We start from the raw sequence: 18,283 nt of genomic DNA, 5'->3' as shown, positions 1-18,283 counted from the left end.
ATTATAATGAAAAAACATGAATAAACTAACACCCTTTTAAACTTCCTGAGTAAAATGAAGCAGAGTTGTGATACATGAGCAAACAAGTTGAACTTGACAATGGAAAATGAAAAAGTGGCAGAGAATAATGAAAACTAAAACAAAATAGAGAAGAAATTAATGAAAATGAAGGTGAAAACTTTCAGGTTTATTTCATCTTTAGTTAAGTACTACTGCTCTCCCAATACCTCTTGTAGGACATGGAAACCAGAGAAAAGTCGTTAAATTGATTTCTCATTTACAAAGGTAACATCGGAAAGTACTAATGTCATCAAGCTAAGGAAACAAATACCACTACGAATATATAGTGAGGTTAAAATCTAAATGTAGCTTATTCAATGACCCAAAAGTAAAGAAATTATGGGGCAACACAAACCAAACATTTAGAACACCTACTAAGGAGAGTTCAAGATCTTAGACTTTGTACTTCAAACAAAAGATACAAAAGAATTAACTTTGTCTATATCGACGATAGTTCCATGTATTGTAATGCAAAGCCTCTCAACGCAATTAGATTTTGTATCTTCAAAATGAAAGATGGATAAGTGAGTCCACAAGTACCTCCATTTTTTTGAGAATATGGAAGTTCTTGCAGCATCTTCGGTAGGGAGAAAAGAAAGAACATAAAGAAGAACGTCTCCAGGTAAGTTGCTCATCATATTTTTCATGTCACCCAGACACCCACATTATCTAAATTTGGCCAGGAGATTGTACTGTCTTTGTGCTGAGCCATTCCTGCATGCCCAAAATAGATTTCAAGGACAATTCAAGGTAATAGTGAAAAGTTATAGTTTGTGTCAGACTCAAAATCAATTCATTTTGCAGTGAAAGGATCGAGATATTTCCAGTGAAAACAAATATATAAAATTAAGAGTAAAAAAACCATTCCTGTTAAATTGAAAGAAAAGTTTAAATTTAACACTGTTTTTATTCCCATGAAACATCTTCCATACACCTTGTAGCTTAACGCCTTAACCCATAACCGAATCTGAAGGAACTAAATTACGTTCATATTCATGAAAAGATCATAGTATAATTTGGAGATTATTTTTTAAGAACTTATAAGAAAAGCATATAGCAGGCACAAGAAAACAATGAAAGAAAAGAAAAGAAAAGAAAGAAGATTTACAAAAATTTGATGACACATGCTCCTGGGCGTACAGATTGCAACTGGTCCTGGATATCAGCCACCTTCTCCACATTAGCTAATAAAGATCTCACACAGAATAACTGGATCTCCCCTAAAAATGGGGCATTTTTTAAGAAAAGCCTAACAAACTCAATTTCATCTTCATCTCCAGAAAAATATAAAATGCATAATCGTTTGAGAGAGGATTTTAAGCAGCAAGGCAATGAGTTCAATAACGAATCTTCACCATCCAAGTATTCACGTACCTAAATAAGAATCACGAAACATATCAAATTTCAGAAATAATATCATTGTAAGCATTGAAACATGACAAATAAAAGCACTGATGCAGAATGTAAAATGTACCACAGTAGGAATATAAAGAAATTCCAGTTTAGGAGTCTTTCGGAGAATATCAGGTAATACTCCACTAGTAGCAGTAGACTCGTCAGTAAAATTATACACATAAAGATGTGTTAAATTGTGAAATGTGGGAAGGAGATTGAGGTCAACCTCTGTACGGTCAATAAGACACTAGTAAATGAAACAAAACAACATTCAGTATTGTGATAGAGAGAAAATATACAACGATAACTAAAGGTAACATTCACATTAGGCATTATCCAATGCAATATATACAAAAATGAAGATGATGAAAAAATACTCAATCATACCTCAAGAGTATCATTTGTTATATCGAGAGATTTGACATTATTAAGTCCACTCAATAGCTCAAATATACAATGAGCAACATATAGTACAGGTACAAGTTGACTGTCATCCTCAAGATGAACATGCGCATCAACTATGGAGGTCAAGTTAACAGGGATAAATCGTATTGCTGCATGGCATGTGCAACTTAAAGATAAAAGATTCACAGCATCAATCATGACTGTCATATAATCATCCTCATCATCTACACAACAAGGGTCGAAATAGATGGTCAACTTCCTTAATGTGGAAATTGCAATATTGATCTGCTCTATATTCTCCCAATAACAATTGTACAAGGTCAACTCTTGTAAGACAGGGCACCCAGAGAAAAGTTGTTGAACCGACTCCTCATTTGCAAATTCAACATCTGAAACTACTAATTTCTTCAGACTAGGGAAACAAATATCACTAGGAATACAAAGAGTGAACCTGAGTCCTAAACAAAGTTCATTCAATGACTCAAATGCCGAGAAACAATGGGGTAACGCAAACTTATCATTTGGAATTGGAACACCTAGTGAAAGTTTAAGATATTGTAGTTTGTGCTTCGAAGCAGAAGATATTAAAGAACTAACTTTATCTCCATCAACAGCAATTACAAATATGTCAATGGAGAGCCTTTCTACACAATTAGATTTTCGCAGTAGTCTTCCAACTAGATCTAAGAGACAATTTACTGAATTCTGATTTTGGTCTTTTGACTTATTATATAGAGGATATGGAATTTTAAAATCAAAGACGGATAAGTAGGTCCACAAGTGTCTCCATTTTGTTGCTAATACGGAAGTTCTTACAACATCTTCGGTAGGGAGTAAAGAAAGAATATGAAGAAGAACGCCCTCGGGTAAGTCGCTAATCATATCATCCACATTATGTCTTTGGATTTTATGCACATCTGTTGATGAGATTTTACCAGCCATGATCTATGCCTATCTGCTCAAAATAATAAATAATAATAAGAAATAGCGTCTTGAAATAGCGTAAATAAAAAATGATAAAAATGTTAAAAGCTGTACGTTATAAACTCAAACACTTCTAACAAACTGACGCAGTACGGAAGCGTGAAGGAAAAGCAAGCGCTAATCCTTTTAGATAAAGGTTCTGGAATCCACCAGATTTCCGGAATCCACCAGAAAGAGTAATTTGGAATCCACCAAATTTGAGAAAAATCTCTGAATTTTATTAAATCAAAAGGTTGTCTTTCAAGGCTACAATAGTTTGGTTTAAATAGTGGTGAAAAATAAAAATAACAAATCTTCTAAAAGATTGTAAAAATAAAAATAACAAACCTAGCTAAATAAAAATAATAAATCTTGCTAAAATATAAAAATAATAAATCTAGCTAAAATATTAAATCTTCACTAAATCTTTCTAAAATATAGCAAAATTAAATCTTCATTGTTTTCCAAGTGAACCTTTCTTGCGCATCACTTGATCTTCAATCTGGCGCGGCCAACCTTCCTACATAAGGGACCAACTTGAAACTTTTAAAACATAAGAGAACACTTTGAAACATAAAATAAACATAAGGGACCAAATGTACAATTAAGCCTTTATTAATTGAACTTTGGTCCTTTACTTTTATACTTGTTGCAATTTTGGTCCTAATTCTTTGTTTGTCTTAAAAGCGGTGACTTTTAATGCCAAAAAGGAAGAATTTTGGTCTCAAACGTGATATTTCATCTTTAAATTTAATGTTTGAGACAATAAATCACTTTTGAGGACGTCAAAAATCAACACTTTTAGAGAAAAAATATGAGTTAGGACTAAAATTGCAACAAATATAAAAATAGATACCAAAAAGTTTGATTTTTAAATAAAGAGTCATTTTTATATCTATTTTATTTTATCAATAGTGTAATAAGCAATGCATATACTTCAACTGAATATAAGTTGTTATACTCAAGATTATTACAAGCCCGGCCGGTTCATCGCTTGCAAGAACCTCACTACTAATATCTTCTATTGAGGGATGAAGGTTGATTAATATAACTTGGAATCAATCAAATGGAATGGGAGGTCAAACTTTGACCGTTTGTCACTCGTCTCGTGAAGCTAATAGTTGTGCCGATGCTCTTGTTAATATGAAGGGTGTGATAGTGGTGACCCTTGGCGTTTTTACTCCTCCGGTTTAATTTTTTGTTACATTTTTCTTTCTCTTTTTCTTAGATTTAGGCCCTCTTTATTGCCCAAAAAAATTAAAGTTCCAGTAAAACTATTAGTGTAAACATTTCTCAATGGTCTCCTAAAGTTTTGTCAGGTTCCTCTATTTTTTTTTTTTGGTAAAACTATTAATACTCTACTTAATTGACTACTCCATAATACTACACGATAATGGCCACTAATTTCTTAAATTATCATGTAGTTTCCAAGTTTTGCTCTAAGTGCATTATTAATTTATTTGTATATTTGGTAGTTATGTATGTTACCATATTTTCATAGTAATTATGATTCTGTTTTTATTAGGAGTTATGTTGTTTCCTTTCTTAGTATCTAGGGTTGAGTTGAGAATGGCAACAAAGGCACTGTCTCTTTTATTTATTCCTTATAACTCTATTGTCTCAAAATATAAATACAAAGGGTTAAGAGTACATCAAAAAAATATACCATATGGTTGAAATGCAAAACAATTCTATAGTTGAACTGCTCTACAAAGCACTTTTGGGTCAAGGAACAATGGAAATGGTTTCCAAATTACTAGCAAGTGATCTTGAGTATTGGTTTCATGGTCCACCACAATGTCAACATATGATGAAGGTGCTAACAGGGGAAACAGATCACAAAAAAGGGTTTAAATTTGAGCCAAGAAGTGTCACTTCAATTCATGATTGTGTGATAACTGAAGGGTGGGAAGGACAAGATTATTGGGTTCATGTTTGGACATTGAAAAATGGATTAATCACACAATTTAGAGAGTATTTCAATACATGGCTTGTGGTGAGAGATTTGAGGCCATCGAGGTGGAAAGATCATAAGCAAGATAGTATGATATTGTGGAAGAGTCAACCTCGTGATCTACAATCATTTCCTGGAATTGTGTTAGCTATTTAGATTTTTTCTTTTTTTATTAACCCTCTTGTTCTCGGGGAAAAAGGTTCTGGTAATCAAAAGTTCTGCCACAAAATAATTAAAATCTAACTAAGAATTATTTCCATCAGAAATCGAACTCAGATTTTCCCGAACGATTCATTCTAAGAGAACCTCATTAACCACTTGAGTACGATGTATTGGTTAGCTATTTAGATTTTAGACACAATTCATTGTTGTGCTTAATTTGGTTATGTAATGTATCGTGAATCTGGTTTTAAGGATTAAACTTCATTTTCATATTATTATTTTATCGATTTTCTTATTATTTTTCTTTGGTACATATCTATTTTCTTATTTATTTAGGATTATGACTTATGAGTGTATATATTGCTATAGATGATGAATTAGTGTTCAGTCATTTGCATCAAACTATTATTAGGTAATTATAAACAATATTCAAACTCTTAATATTTCAACATAATATCTTGAACTTGATTTGAATTTGTCTGTTTTACCACTATCCATTACTAAGTTCCCAAAAGTTTGAAAATGTAATTCATTGCTTTAGAGAAAAGTTTGACAACAGAATTGTATTTTGGAGAATTCTATCTTTGCCTGCTTATCATTACCTACTCCCTTGATTTTCATTTACCTCAAGAAGGAGGACAGACTACAAGTATGTTCATATTTGCATCATGGTTAGTTATCACTAACCGGGTAAATTAAGCGATCATCAAGACCCGGATTAAAAAAGAATAACAATACACATAATTATGACAAAAAATCAAATTCAAGTCGAATGCATGGCTTCCTCACAAGAAAGAATATTATTCATTTGAATGCTGCAATAGCTTTTGTTTTCAAACGTGTAATAAGCATACTTCAACTGTATTTAAGTTGTTACCCACAAGCGTGTTATAAGCCCGATTCATGAGCAATTATTTGCTGCCATCTTCTCCACTGTTGAGAACTCATCATAGCATAACAGATAATCCCACCCAAACATCCCCCTCAATGATAAGAAACATTTTTATGCATATTTATCAACAAAAAACATCACAGTAAGGTCAGCAATGTGAGGCACTTGACTGACAGAAACTAATGTAGCATTCCACTTGTGACAAAGGTTGTTACTCCTAAAGTATATTATACATCCCGAGGAATTAAGATGAGCATAAAAGATGAGCAACTGATACAACAACTCCTCAAGTCAAGAAAACAATATCCATGGAGTCGCTTTTGCAGCAAGGAAAGAACAAGACATAAAAAACGGACTGAGAAACAGCACAATATGTTAAAAGTAAATATGTTATGGTTCAACCAACAACAAATATAACAAGTCACAATCGCATAACTACAAAATTATAAAACAGAATTCAAAAATAACATAATTAACATACCCTAAGAGTTCCTAAAATCCTAACAGAAAGCAAAATAACATAACTTACCCTAAGAGTTCACTAATATCCTAAAAGAATACAAACATAATTAACATATCCCAGGAGTTCCTAATATCCAAACAGAAAGCATATTACTGAAGCATGCCATTAAAATTATTAATAACAAATATTTAAATAAACAAATTAGATCTGCATGAAGAAATGAGAATGTTGTTGTTGAAGGCATACGTGTGAATATGAAAAGTAAAACTCACTTAAGCAATACACCTTTACAAAATTTAGATTGTCAAATGAACTTCACTATTTAGAGCTAAATTTGACATCCACTTTCAATGGCATAAACTAGAGGTGTAATGTTTGATAAAAATACAATAATCATGTGAACAAGTAACCATGTCCTATACATCAGTGGATAAATATATCAGAAATCCTGGTACAAGAAGCACATATGTAATTTCTCTTATCTCATTCATAGAAAACTTCCCGCACACTGCTAATTAATTTATCAAGCAATAATATAACATGGGACAAAGGGATTTATAAAAACTGTTTGCAGCTCAACATAATCAACACTCAATAAAAAGCCATGATAATAAAAGAAAAAGTATTTCAATCCATTAAAAAACACTCAATCAATTCTAAATAACATAAAACTGAGTGGATGGTACACATATTGCATATCCTATGCCAAAATAAAGAGTTACCTTCATGCTACAACCCCAAAGTTATGCAGCTTTTCACAGTGAGAAACAGGCAAATTCCTAAATACATACATACATACCCAATATATACATACCCTCCATCAACAATCTAGGCAAGGCATAAAGAATGTTCTCAAGTGCCTCACTTTTGTCAACATTGTTCCAGTAAAAGGAACACACATATGAGTAAATACCCACCTGACTTTCAATTAAATTTTGATACGAAATAATTAACAAAGTACAACCATAAATACCTCAGCAAAAGGGTGACTGCGTCAAAGAAGCCTGGTAGAACAGATGACAAAATGAGCTCATCTCATCATCACCACCAATGACGAAGATATGCACGTCTTGCACAAATTTGTAAACAATGATAATGTCCTCGAGTAGTGTTATCTCAGCTGCAGATAATAATTTGTTGACAATATATATCAGTTTTTAAAGAAACAAAATAACCATGAGTGCTGACAGAGGTTCTCTACAATAAAACAACAGATACCATCATTGATAATGGTAAGTAAAGAATACAAAAATTATATTTCACCTTAGTTTCTAGGAACAGGCAATCCAGTGGAGGTTGCATATTCCTAAGCAGCTAATAGTTTGACATTTGTAAAATGTGTTCTTTCTACGAAGAGAGCCAACCAAAAAGGAAGAGGGAAATCACTCAACCGCTTTATACCTGACAGCAAATAAGCTGATGAAACATTCAAATGAGATTCCCAAATTTAATCAGAATGATTGTACAGTAAGAGAGGAAACTATATGCACAAGTAAGAAAAAAAAACATTATAACAACCACAAGAATGAAATCTCTTATTATGGGCATGACACAAAATAATACTCTCCAGGTAAAATTTAGTAACACTTACTTTCAATGTGTTTTCATCCTTGGCCCAACTTCTCTCCAGGAAAAGATACTCAGAAAATCACGTTGACCAGCCAATTACCTGCACATGTAGAACTTAGCAAATATCCCAATATTGTTGAAAATAAATGGATAAAACAAGCATAAAATCTTTCTTCATAGTTCTAATGTTCTAGTGGTAATAATTATGAGCATAAAATCTTTCTTTCTTTATGTTATATGATGTCAAAATTAGTGTTTCAATTTAGAAAAAACGAATCGAAAATACTCATGAACCCGAAATTTCTAGGTTTCAAACAGGAACGCAGTTGAACGGAGATTCCACCGATCTCATGCGTTTTCAATGAGTATGCAAGAACAGACAAGAAATTTACAAGAACAGATAAGAATATTTGAGTATGCAATGCAACAGATAAGAGAATGAGTATGCAAGAAAGGACATGAAAAGTTACCATAAATTAAAAGGACGATGAATTTACAAAGAGAGTTGTAAATTCATCTCCTCTGTGTACAAATCTAGGGATTCGCCGGCGGTGCCACCGGCGGTGCCGGTGCAACCGCCGGTGCGATCACCGGAGCTCCAAGAATAGCGTTCCTTTCCTCTTCTGTCAAAGGCATTTGACGAAGAAGACCTTCCGCCTGAACACCTTCCGCCAAGATGTCTAACACCCTATAAGTTGGATGCTCATGGTTCAGATTCAATCTTTCCCCAAAACCTGGACGAAACCATTCATCACTTTTCTGAATATCCCTAGCTAGGGTCCATACTGTGTTTTGTTTTCAGGGAAGAAAGGAGGAGGGAGACGAGAAAGTGGTATGCGATTTCAAAATTGAGGTAGCATGTATGTATATAACTAGTGTAACTGCCCCGGGTTAACATTTACCGATAAAATATGATATACAAATTGTATTTTTTTTTTTGTTTTGTCAAATTTAAGTATTTTTTTTGTTTCTGACCCGGGTTAACATTCAAGTACCTCTAAGTTATAAAGTGACTCCTCAATCAAGGGGCTACCTGGGAAATAGGCAAATTGAGGTGAATTTTTTTATTTTTTTATCCCTATGGTACATCTATCTATCTATATCTATATCTATACTTCTTCTATACTATATATAAAGAGGATACCTGAGTTTTGATGTGGACTTTTCAAAATACCAACAATACCCTTGATTTTTTTTAGTAGCAATAAAAATCTACAAAAATCTTTTATTAACAAAGTCATCATAACATAAGACACATTTTTTTTAGCAGCAAAAATCTTTTATTAACAAACTCATCATAACATAAGGCATTTTTTTTTTTTTACATAAGTTACTTTCATATGTATAAAATTTTGAATGTGAGTCTATGCACTAATATAATTAGGGTTTGGAATGGGCTAGGCCGAGCTAGCTTTGTCAAGCCCGACTTGTGGTCTGTCATATAGGCTTATTTTTTAGGTCTATGTTTGGCCTTTTGAAAGCCTAACATGGCCTATGAACATGTTTAAAAACTTATTTCACATGAACATATTTAAATAAATAATTATATTTATTTTTAAATATACTAATGAACTAATAAACTAATGAGATTTAGCTTTCTTTTTTTATATATTTAACATGATATTTTAAAGAATTTGACTACATATGACATCATATTTCAATTTTAGTTTATAATATGTGAAAAATTAATGCGAATTAATAAACTTTTTTTTTGACACAACAAATTAATAAACTTAAACTATACCGAAAAAAAAACTAATAGATTTATAATTTAATCAAGAGGAATGCTAGGGTCACACCCTCTAACACACCCCTTAAACACACTCCAATCTATTTATGACACATCACTCATTTCTTTTTAGCTTTTACCTGATGACCGGATTTGCAAGTGAAGAGAGAGAGTTTAACTTTTAATTATTTTTAATATTATTATTATTTGGATTGAACTTCTCATCTTCCACCTTCACTTTCTCCTCCAAATCTTGTACGCACCAATATCTCTGCAGATTTGGTCTCTATCACTTGGTCTCCTGGTTAATGCATGTCAAAAGACTTTCTTCTTAGAAATAACTACTCGCTCAACATCTATTTAAACTGTTTTCCAAGACAACAAATGGAAAATCTGTAATGTGAACGAACACCTTCGATCCAAATCTTTACTTTGAACAATGTCTTCAAATTGAACTTCCTTGGTGACAAAATTTGCAGAATTCAACTTGGTTATTACTCGTTTTTCTCAATCACTCTCTCACTTTGCAAATCTGGATCAGGAAGATGAAAAATTCAGTTTTTGTGATTTCAATTTTTAATTCTATAACTTTGTATCCAACAAAATTATGTTTTGGGTTGTTATAATGTTTTTAGAGTTTGGATTGTTGAATTTGGAACTTCACACGAAGACAATATTGATGGTGGGAGGTTGAGATTGCAGAAGAAGACGAAAAGCTGAACCAAATAATTAATAATAATAAAAAATAAAATAAAAATGTTACACTTGAAACGGTAACCCGTACAAAAATATAAAAAACTCATGATGTGGCAAGTTATAATTGGAGTGTGTTAGAGGGGTGTGTATAGCACTTCTCTTTAATCAAAGTGCGAATTTTAATATAGAATAATAATAGTTTTTTTAAGACATATAATAATAATAATAATTGTAGAAATATTATTCGACTTTATTTAAATAGGTCGGTCTAGTAGATCTAAAACACTTTTTTAATGGCCTAAAGTCCGACTTTTTTTAGCTAAATAAGCTTATAAAAAAACCCTTGATCTGCTCTATTTAAAGAAATAGGCCGACCTCCGTTATTGATTTGATGCTTAAGGGTGTGTTTGGTTGGGGGTTTTTGGAGAGGATGGGATGGAATGTGAGGAAATATTATTTTTTTTTGACAAAGTTTTTCAAGGAATATGAGAAAATATTTTTAGTTAAATGTGTTTGGTTCAATTTTTAGAGGTGGGAGGAGAGGAGCAAAATTCCTCCTTACCCCAATTTTTGTTTGCCACGTGTCTACATCTAACAGTGTTAGTCGAAAAATTGACGGGAGGGACTAACTTATTAAACGGAAGAAAAGATAAGGGACCAATTTAAAACTTTTAAAAGATAAGAGACCAACTTGAAACCTAAAATAAAGACAAGGGAGCAAATATGCAATTAAGCCTATATTTTATCATATTATTATGCGAGAGTATGTATTAAAAACATGATATGATAGTTATCATGTTTGTTATTCAGTGTGCACTAAACACATGATAGGATAACTGCTATCCTTCTTATATCATATCTTATTCTTATCCTGTTTATATCCTATCATGTCATTATCATATCCTGCGCACCAAATTAAACGGGCCCTTTTTATTGTCAATATTAAGTTGCACTAAACACATGATAGGATACCATAATGCTATCATATTTTTTTATCATGTGTGCTCCAAACACATGATAGGATAAGTGTTTATCCTATCAGTATCCTATCATATCCTGTCAATATCCTATCATGTGCACCAAACATAATAATATAGAAGTTTTCCTTTGAAACTTGTGCATTTAATACATTAAATACATTAAAAAAAAATTATCTTTCTAACATTAACTTTATCATTTACTTTCCTTCTTTAGTTTTTTTTAACGGCACTTTCCTTTTTTAGTATGCTTAACAAGTGCTCTGATGACACTGTTTAGCGTGCCCCTAATTTTAATTATGTTGACATAATTGTCCTCATAATTATTTTAAAATATCAAAAAAATATTTATGTTTGCAACTTTCTAATTTTTTTTCCAAATCATTTTGTTACATATGTACTTTCAATATCCAATGCAACCCTTTTTGTGCTAATTCTTTTTTGAACGTTTGTGCTAATTCTTGATATCCATTTATTTTTGTTACATAATGTTTTTTTATATATATATGTACGTAATATTTTTTATACCTTACACGAATACATTTTTTCTTATGTTTTCAATTTTTTTTGTTACGTTTACTTTTTTTAAGCATTGTTACTTAAGCTTATTCATTTATAACATTGGTAACAAACATGTTTTCTATTATTTTGTACACTAATTTTCTAACCATTTTGTTTTTTATTTTTAATATACTGTTTTATAATTATTCTTTTTATTGTAATGTATTAGAAGTGCTTTAATATTTTTTAACAATGAATTTTTGGTTAAAACTTTTGTGTTTCATTATTTATGGAGTTTTTGGTTATTGAGTTATCACAGTTTTTTTTTTTTTGTTAATCGAGTTTTCATGTTCTGCTCAATTGTTCATGAAAGTGAATTTGTGATAAGATTATAAGGATAAAAAAATAAATTAATTTAATAATCTCTCCCCTCCTCCTCCGAATCAAACATATTAACATATTTGTAGTCAAAATTCTTTACCTCCTCTCCCCTCTTCTATTTTAAACCAAACACATAAATAATTAAAATTTCCCCGCTCCTCTTCCCTCCCCTCAATTAAAATCCCTCCCCTTTCGTCTCTTCTATTAACCAAACGGACCTTAAGGCTCTAGCACTTCAATCGCCTCCTTGACCAAACTTATTCTACAAGATTGCTACAATTATAACTATTCTGTATCTCTACTCTTAGTCTCTTGTCTAAGTGTCCATCTCTGCAGCATCTAGATCTTCAACGTGCAAACTTTTTGCATGATCGGCTTTTTAATCAACTCTGTACATTCCTTGCAGGTTTGGTGTCTATTAATGTCAGCGGCTGTGACAAGCTCACCGATTCATTCATCCTTCCTTGCACTCCTTACCAGCTGTCCTTTGCTCACAAATTGGAATTGGTCCAACACCGTCCATCGTAGATTAACCAAGCAGAAATCAAGTCTTTTAGTAAGATTCAAACGGAGTTTTCTGAATGCCTTAAAGAGGCTCAAGGATAAATTTGACACAGCTTTGCTAGCACCAGAATCCACAAGTTTGGTCAGAGGAATGGTGATTAGAGGCATTCCATTTGATTTTTGAGCAATTAATTCTCTAAAGAACCATATATTTAGCAAAGGAGAGAGAAGGAAGGAGAGACAAATACAGAGTTGATGAGTCAAATTTTGTGTTGTTAGACCATGATAAAATTTGGTGAAATGATTTAATCTAAGGTGGAAAAAAGTGGTGTAATTTAGACCAATACATGAATTGGTCCAAGCTTGTCATAATTAAGTTGTTTCTATAAGAATGTTTTCTCTCCCCACCTCCCAGGTGAATCTTTTATCCCCCTGAATTTCAATTTTGCCTTTGAAAACAACTTCAGTTTGTAGAAAGCAAAGTTTTTTTTTTTGCCTTGAAAACAAATTTCAGTTTCTAAAAACCGAAATTTACTCTAAATTTACACTAGTAAAAATTCGGTTTCTGCGAACCGAATTTTTCTGCAAGGGCAAAATTGAAATATTGGGGGTATAAAAGATTCACGGGAGGTGGGGAGAGAAAACATCTTCTATAAGTTCGTTGAAACAGTCTTACAAATACTTGAGATCAATAGATAAATTCAAATAACACTCACTTGGGTTGGTGCATTTTATTGGCTTGAGACCTGAGAGTGTGCTCCTCTTGAGGTCTGAGGTTCGATTCTCTCTGGTGCCAATTTGGGTGGGCTAATTTAGCTTCTTCAAAAAAAAAAAAAAATTAGATAAATTCAAATAAGTCAATTTAAATAGGACATAAATTGGCCCATATATGATATAATCACGAGTTTTCTCTCATAAAGAAAGTCAATCGATATCCAATCAACATAACACAAATCATAAATGAATTTATTTATTTAAGGGCAAAATACACTCACCTCCCCTGAGTTTTCTTTAAATGACACAGACACTCCCTCTAGTTTTAAAATAGACACAAACCTCCCTTAAGTTATTGGAAACACAACCTTTTTTATCCTTATATTGGAAACAGAAATAATGTGAATCAAATTGACTAAAAAGGAATTATAACATAAATAATTTTGTCTAGAAGTAAAAAGTACTCTTTCAAATGTATGATAAAATCATTATATTTTAAACCAGTTAGGACTCAACCTGTTAAAAAATGCAGAGAATCTATATTGTATGTAGTGGACATTTATTCATACTCTGCAAGCTACAAATCTTAGACAATACTCAACCTATAAAAAAATGCAGATAACCTAAACTTGTTTTGGCTAAACAATACATAATTAGCTACAAAGATACATACATGAACACTGCAAAAACATTTAAAACCAATACAGGACGATTAAAATGATGCAGCAAGACACCCAAAACAAAATAGAACCACACCATCACAAGACTAAGCAACACGACAATACCTAGAAATAGGAGATTCTCATGCCAATAGCAAGAAGGCAACCACATGGACATGATACTCCAAACAAATCTGCATAATGGACAGCAAGACAGCAAATTTATGCAAGATTTTAATACATTAAGGGTTGACAACAACAACAATCATAATAATAATAATAATATAAGAAGAAAAAAAACACCCTGAAGCACATTTATATTCAAACCATAAGTAGCTACAAGACATCGCTATCCTGAAAATAAGAGGAAACAAATAATTATTCGTCAAAGATATAAAACCATGTCTAAGATCTCTACCAGAAGCAACTATGGAATCTGATTCTATACTTGGAATGGCATTTGGGTGAATGTGTTAGCTATTGAAACATAACACTACGATCACTAACAAAATTTCAATTTCAAGCTACAAGGAAGCTTTGCACAAGGAACTCGTGGAACCTACTTTTAATAGGTTCTTTTTAAGTTTTTCCAACATGGTCCGTGCTAATAGGTTTTGGTTCAATGATAATAGGGATCAAGTCTTATATTTAATTTAATGCTTAATTAACAATGAAAACTCGACTTGCCTAGGATAATGGTGATTGTTGACAGATAGATATATAAAAAAGAAGTATATGCCAAACATTCATTATAAGTATATACATTTAGCACTTACCAACATATACTGAATACTGATGACTAACTACATGTTTTATATATGAAAACCATGGCATCACATGAGTTACACCTAGAAGGATCAAATAATATATATATCTACAAAATTATATTAAATGACATTTAAAATCAATACAGTACGATCAAAACGACGCAGCAAACACCCAAAACAAAATAGAACCACACCATCACAAGACTAAACAACACAGCCTGATAAGATATGTAGAAATGCACCTTTTTAAGCAAGGCTTATTTAAAATATGGATGACCTACAGAGATTCAATAATTTTTTTTTTGTTTTTAACAATAACTCACAAGTCAGAGGGTTAACTCACCAAACAACGTGTTGAAAACGACACTGAAATCAAGCAAACACCATTGTGGTCATAGCAAAACATAAAGAGTCTAGCTAGCTTGAAGGCAAAGGAAAGGATCACTTCATATAGATTTCAAAGCTCTGCCAAGATGAATGAGGATCCTACAACATTTTTGCACGTCAAAAGAAATGTTCACATTCTATGTAACAAAATCAGAGTAATTTTATGAACTCTACTATGAAATGTATTATTCAAAAATAGCAATTATTATACACATGATATTACCAGTAACAGAATAAATCAATTGGAAGTTCACATTGTCAACAAATAAAACAAACATAAAACTTACTGCCCGAACAGATCACTTACAGAATACTAGAAAACTAGACATTGGCGAAAGAGGAGTTTCCTATCACAGTCACGGGGGCGAAAATGAGGCGGAGCCGTTATTTTTCTCAATGACGGCCTGGAAAATATCATTGAGGAAACGATATTAGTAGACACTTTACGACATTGTCGCAAATTAATCTCTCTGAGGTGTGTGAAGTTTTCTACGGCTAGCCCCACTCCCTTGTCCGTGACATCATAACAATGTCCCAGGTCGAGTTGCAGAAGGCGAGGGAAAAACTTTGAGATTTCATACAGTTCTTCATCGTCAATTGTTGAGTGCGACAAGTTCAGCACCTCCAGGTTGGAAGCTTCATCAAAGTCGATGGAAAATGGCTTAGCTTGTGGGAAACAGGCAAATTCCAAATGCCTGATCTTATTACATCTCTTTAATAGTATAGCAATATGTTGTTGAGATATGTGACGGCAAAAGCTCAAATCAAGAAGTTGCAATTTAGGAAACATGAAACCAAAGATGTTGATGTGTTTGTCTGCCAAAGCTGAATTGTAAGCCAAATGGAGAGACTTGACTTGAGGGTATACAACCAAATCCACCACGGACGGTGTTGGACCAATTCCAATTTTTGTGGACTCCATTCTGATCTCGGCGAGCATAGGACAGTTGGTAAGGAGTGCAAAGAAGGATGAATTGGTGAGCTTGTCACAGCAACCGACATTAATAGACACCAATTCACCAAAAAATTGGCAGAGGTGGTTGAAACGCTGGTCATCCAAAAACACTGCGTGTCGAAGATCTAGATGTTGCAGAGACGGACGCTTGGACAAGAGATAAGAGATACCAGTGTAAGTATAATTATAGCAACCTTGGAGAACAAGTTTCCTCAAAGGAAGATGATCAAGTGCTATAGAGTAAAGCAACACATCAGAGATACCCGAAAAAGACAAATCAAGACAAGTTAAGTTCTTCAAAGTGGCCAATGAATCAATGAAATAGGATGTAAAGTCATCAATTTGTGTTGGATCCTCCCTAAAGTTACTAATAGAAAGCGAATTCAAACTAGGTCTGCGGCGTATTGCAAAAGCAATACCAGCATGTGTTATCAAAGGGCAATGCAATATAAGCACCTCTTGTAGAAACTCACAGTTGATACATAGTTCAAGTAACGACGAATCATTAACGTAGACATTACCTGAGAGATTAACTTTGAGGAGATTCGAAAGCTTTCTGGCAACAAGCTTTAGAGCATTGTTATAATCCTCCTTGATGCAGTCGTCGTCTCCTCCTCCGTCGAAACTGATATCCAAATGTTGGAGAAACGGAAAGGAATGTGCAATGAAGGTTATATCAGTAAATTTGAGAGAAGCAATATTTGAACAGATGAGAGAGGTCAATCTGAATGTAGGGTTGTTGTTGTTATTATTGAGAATAATAGATTGTAACCCTAATTTGGGGAAGGTCGGGTGGTTAGAGAGGTTAAGGGATGTGAGTCGGGAAACAGAAGCGGGAGGGATTCGGGAGAGAAGTGCGTTGATGTCGCCGCCGTGGAAAGTGGAGAGATCGAGGGAGGTTAGGTTTGTGAACCTGTGGAAGAGGCGAGATGATGGATTTGAAATTAATTTGAAGGTATTCACAAAAGTGCTGCTTATTGAGAGTAGTTGTTTTGATACCATAGATAGTGTCTCTAAATAATGATTACGCTCCTCCACTTTATCGATCTCGTTATCGTTCAGGAGTTTAGATACCACCAACTCCCAGCAATCATTGGGTATATCTGACGACGCCATTCTTTTTCTGCTTGATGATGCCATTGACATTGCCATTGCCATAGCAGCTTCCGATCTACTGTATCTATCTATTTCTTTCAACAAAAGACTTGTTAATATATATATATATATATATAGCTTTGAAATAAACCTAAAATTCCTCTTCAACAAACAACCTAAATATTATGTCGGTGCCTCTATCTAACTTATCTTTTTATCTTGCATTAAATATTCAATCCGCTTCTTAATATAAGATATTTTGTTTTTTTAATGTCTACCTTATTTCCAAAAAAAAATATGTTTTTATGTTATGGTGATTTTTTTAATAAATTTTTGTTTGTTACATTATGGTGAGTTTGTTAATAAAAAAATTTTGTTGCTACTAAAAAAATCAAGGATATTGTTGGTATTATAAAAAGTCCACACAAAAACTCATGTATTATCTTTATATACATAGTGTGTAAATATAAATTTTATAAAAAAAAAAAAATTAGTTTTTTTTAGATACAAAAGGGGCCCAATCCCAGTTTTTTTTTTTATTAACAAACCAAAATGAATCATATATACATCAGAGACCAAATAGCTTTCTCAACACAAGATGTGTCGAAAAAGACTACCAAAAGTTATACAAAGTGTCATATAGCATGAAAAAAAATTAGTCGATTCCCAAACATAACAAGAGATTCGACCACCAACTGTGTAAGTTTGCAACTAGAGTCACATTCGTCGACTTCAACCACTAAAAGGAGTCAATTTTAACTTTGTCTAATAGTTGAGATAACATATTTGTTAAATTACTGAAGATGCGATGATTTCTTTCATTCCATAGAACCCAAACACAAATGAGCCAAATAAGCTACAAAAAAGACTATCATGCTCGACGACCACCTGCTGCGTCAACGAACGGAAGAAAATGGTCAGATGGACTTTGAGGGTCCAACGAAGAAAAACCAATCCAGGACCAAACTGGCGACCATAAGGAGCCAAAAGTACCACATGTGAAAAATAAGTGACGACCATAAGGAGCCAAAAGTACCACATGTGAAAAATAAGTG

At 32.9% G+C, this 18,283-nt stretch overlaps 3 protein-coding genes across 13 annotated transcripts; 1 reads left to right on the top strand and 2 right to left on the bottom strand.

Annotated features, from left to right (window-relative positions):
* Positions 1 to 717: 717 nt before the first annotated feature.
* LOC123883888 (F-box/LRR-repeat protein At3g26922-like) lies at positions 718 to 2,817 on the bottom strand. The gene is made up of 4 exons (XM_045932844.1): positions 1,843 to 2,817; positions 1,535 to 1,702; positions 1,169 to 1,434; positions 718 to 774 (listed from the first exon to the last, which is right to left on the bottom strand). The coding sequence occupies exons 1-4, from the start codon at positions 2,800 to 2,802 to the stop codon at positions 726 to 728; spliced, it is 1,443 nt and encodes a 480-aa protein (XP_045788800.1). The 5' UTR covers positions 2,803 to 2,817; the 3' UTR covers positions 718 to 725.
* A 1,675-nt stretch (positions 2,818 to 4,492) lies between these two features.
* On the top strand, positions 4,493 to 4,933 carry LOC123886636 (senescence associated gene 20-like). Its single transcript, XM_045935939.1, has one exon. It carries the CDS (start codon positions 4,493 to 4,495, stop codon positions 4,931 to 4,933), a length of 441 nt encoding a protein of 146 aa, XP_045791895.1.
* Positions 4,934 to 5,677: 744 nt separating this feature from the next.
* Positions 5,678 to 17,375, bottom strand: LOC123883885 (F-box/LRR-repeat protein 3-like). 11 transcript variants are annotated; one of them, XM_045932833.1, is made up of 9 exons: positions 15,486 to 17,321; positions 15,135 to 15,277; positions 14,151 to 14,218; positions 13,368 to 13,467; positions 8,334 to 8,597; positions 7,886 to 7,963; positions 7,558 to 7,695; positions 7,268 to 7,414; positions 5,678 to 6,148 (listed from the first exon to the last, which is right to left on the bottom strand). In XM_045932833.1, exon 1 carries the CDS (start codon positions 17,289 to 17,291, stop codon positions 15,492 to 15,494), a length of 1,800 nt encoding a protein of 599 aa, XP_045788789.1. In that variant the 5' UTR covers positions 17,292 to 17,321; the 3' UTR covers positions 5,678 to 6,148; positions 7,268 to 7,414; positions 7,558 to 7,695; positions 7,886 to 7,963; positions 8,334 to 8,597; positions 13,368 to 13,467; positions 14,151 to 14,218; positions 15,135 to 15,277; positions 15,486 to 15,491. The 11 variants fall into 11 exon arrangements, with proteins under 11 accessions (XP_045788789.1, XP_045788793.1, XP_045788796.1 ...); XM_045932837.1 differs by having other exon boundaries at positions 5,679 to 6,148; positions 7,558 to 7,710; positions 15,486 to 17,322; XM_045932840.1 differs by lacking the exon at positions 8,334 to 8,597 and having other exon boundaries at positions 5,685 to 6,148; positions 7,558 to 7,710; positions 15,486 to 17,375.
* Positions 17,376 to 18,283: the final 908 nt, after the last annotated feature.

Source organism: Trifolium pratense, linkage group LG5 (genome assembly GCF_020283565.1).
Source record: "Trifolium pratense cultivar HEN17-A07 linkage group LG5, ARS_RC_1.1, whole genome shotgun sequence".
NCBI classification, from domain to species: Eukaryota; Viridiplantae; Streptophyta; class Magnoliopsida; order Fabales; family Fabaceae; genus Trifolium; species Trifolium pratense.
The sequence above is the reverse complement of the archived record's forward strand: the minus strand, read 5'-3'. Positions and strand labels throughout refer to the sequence as shown.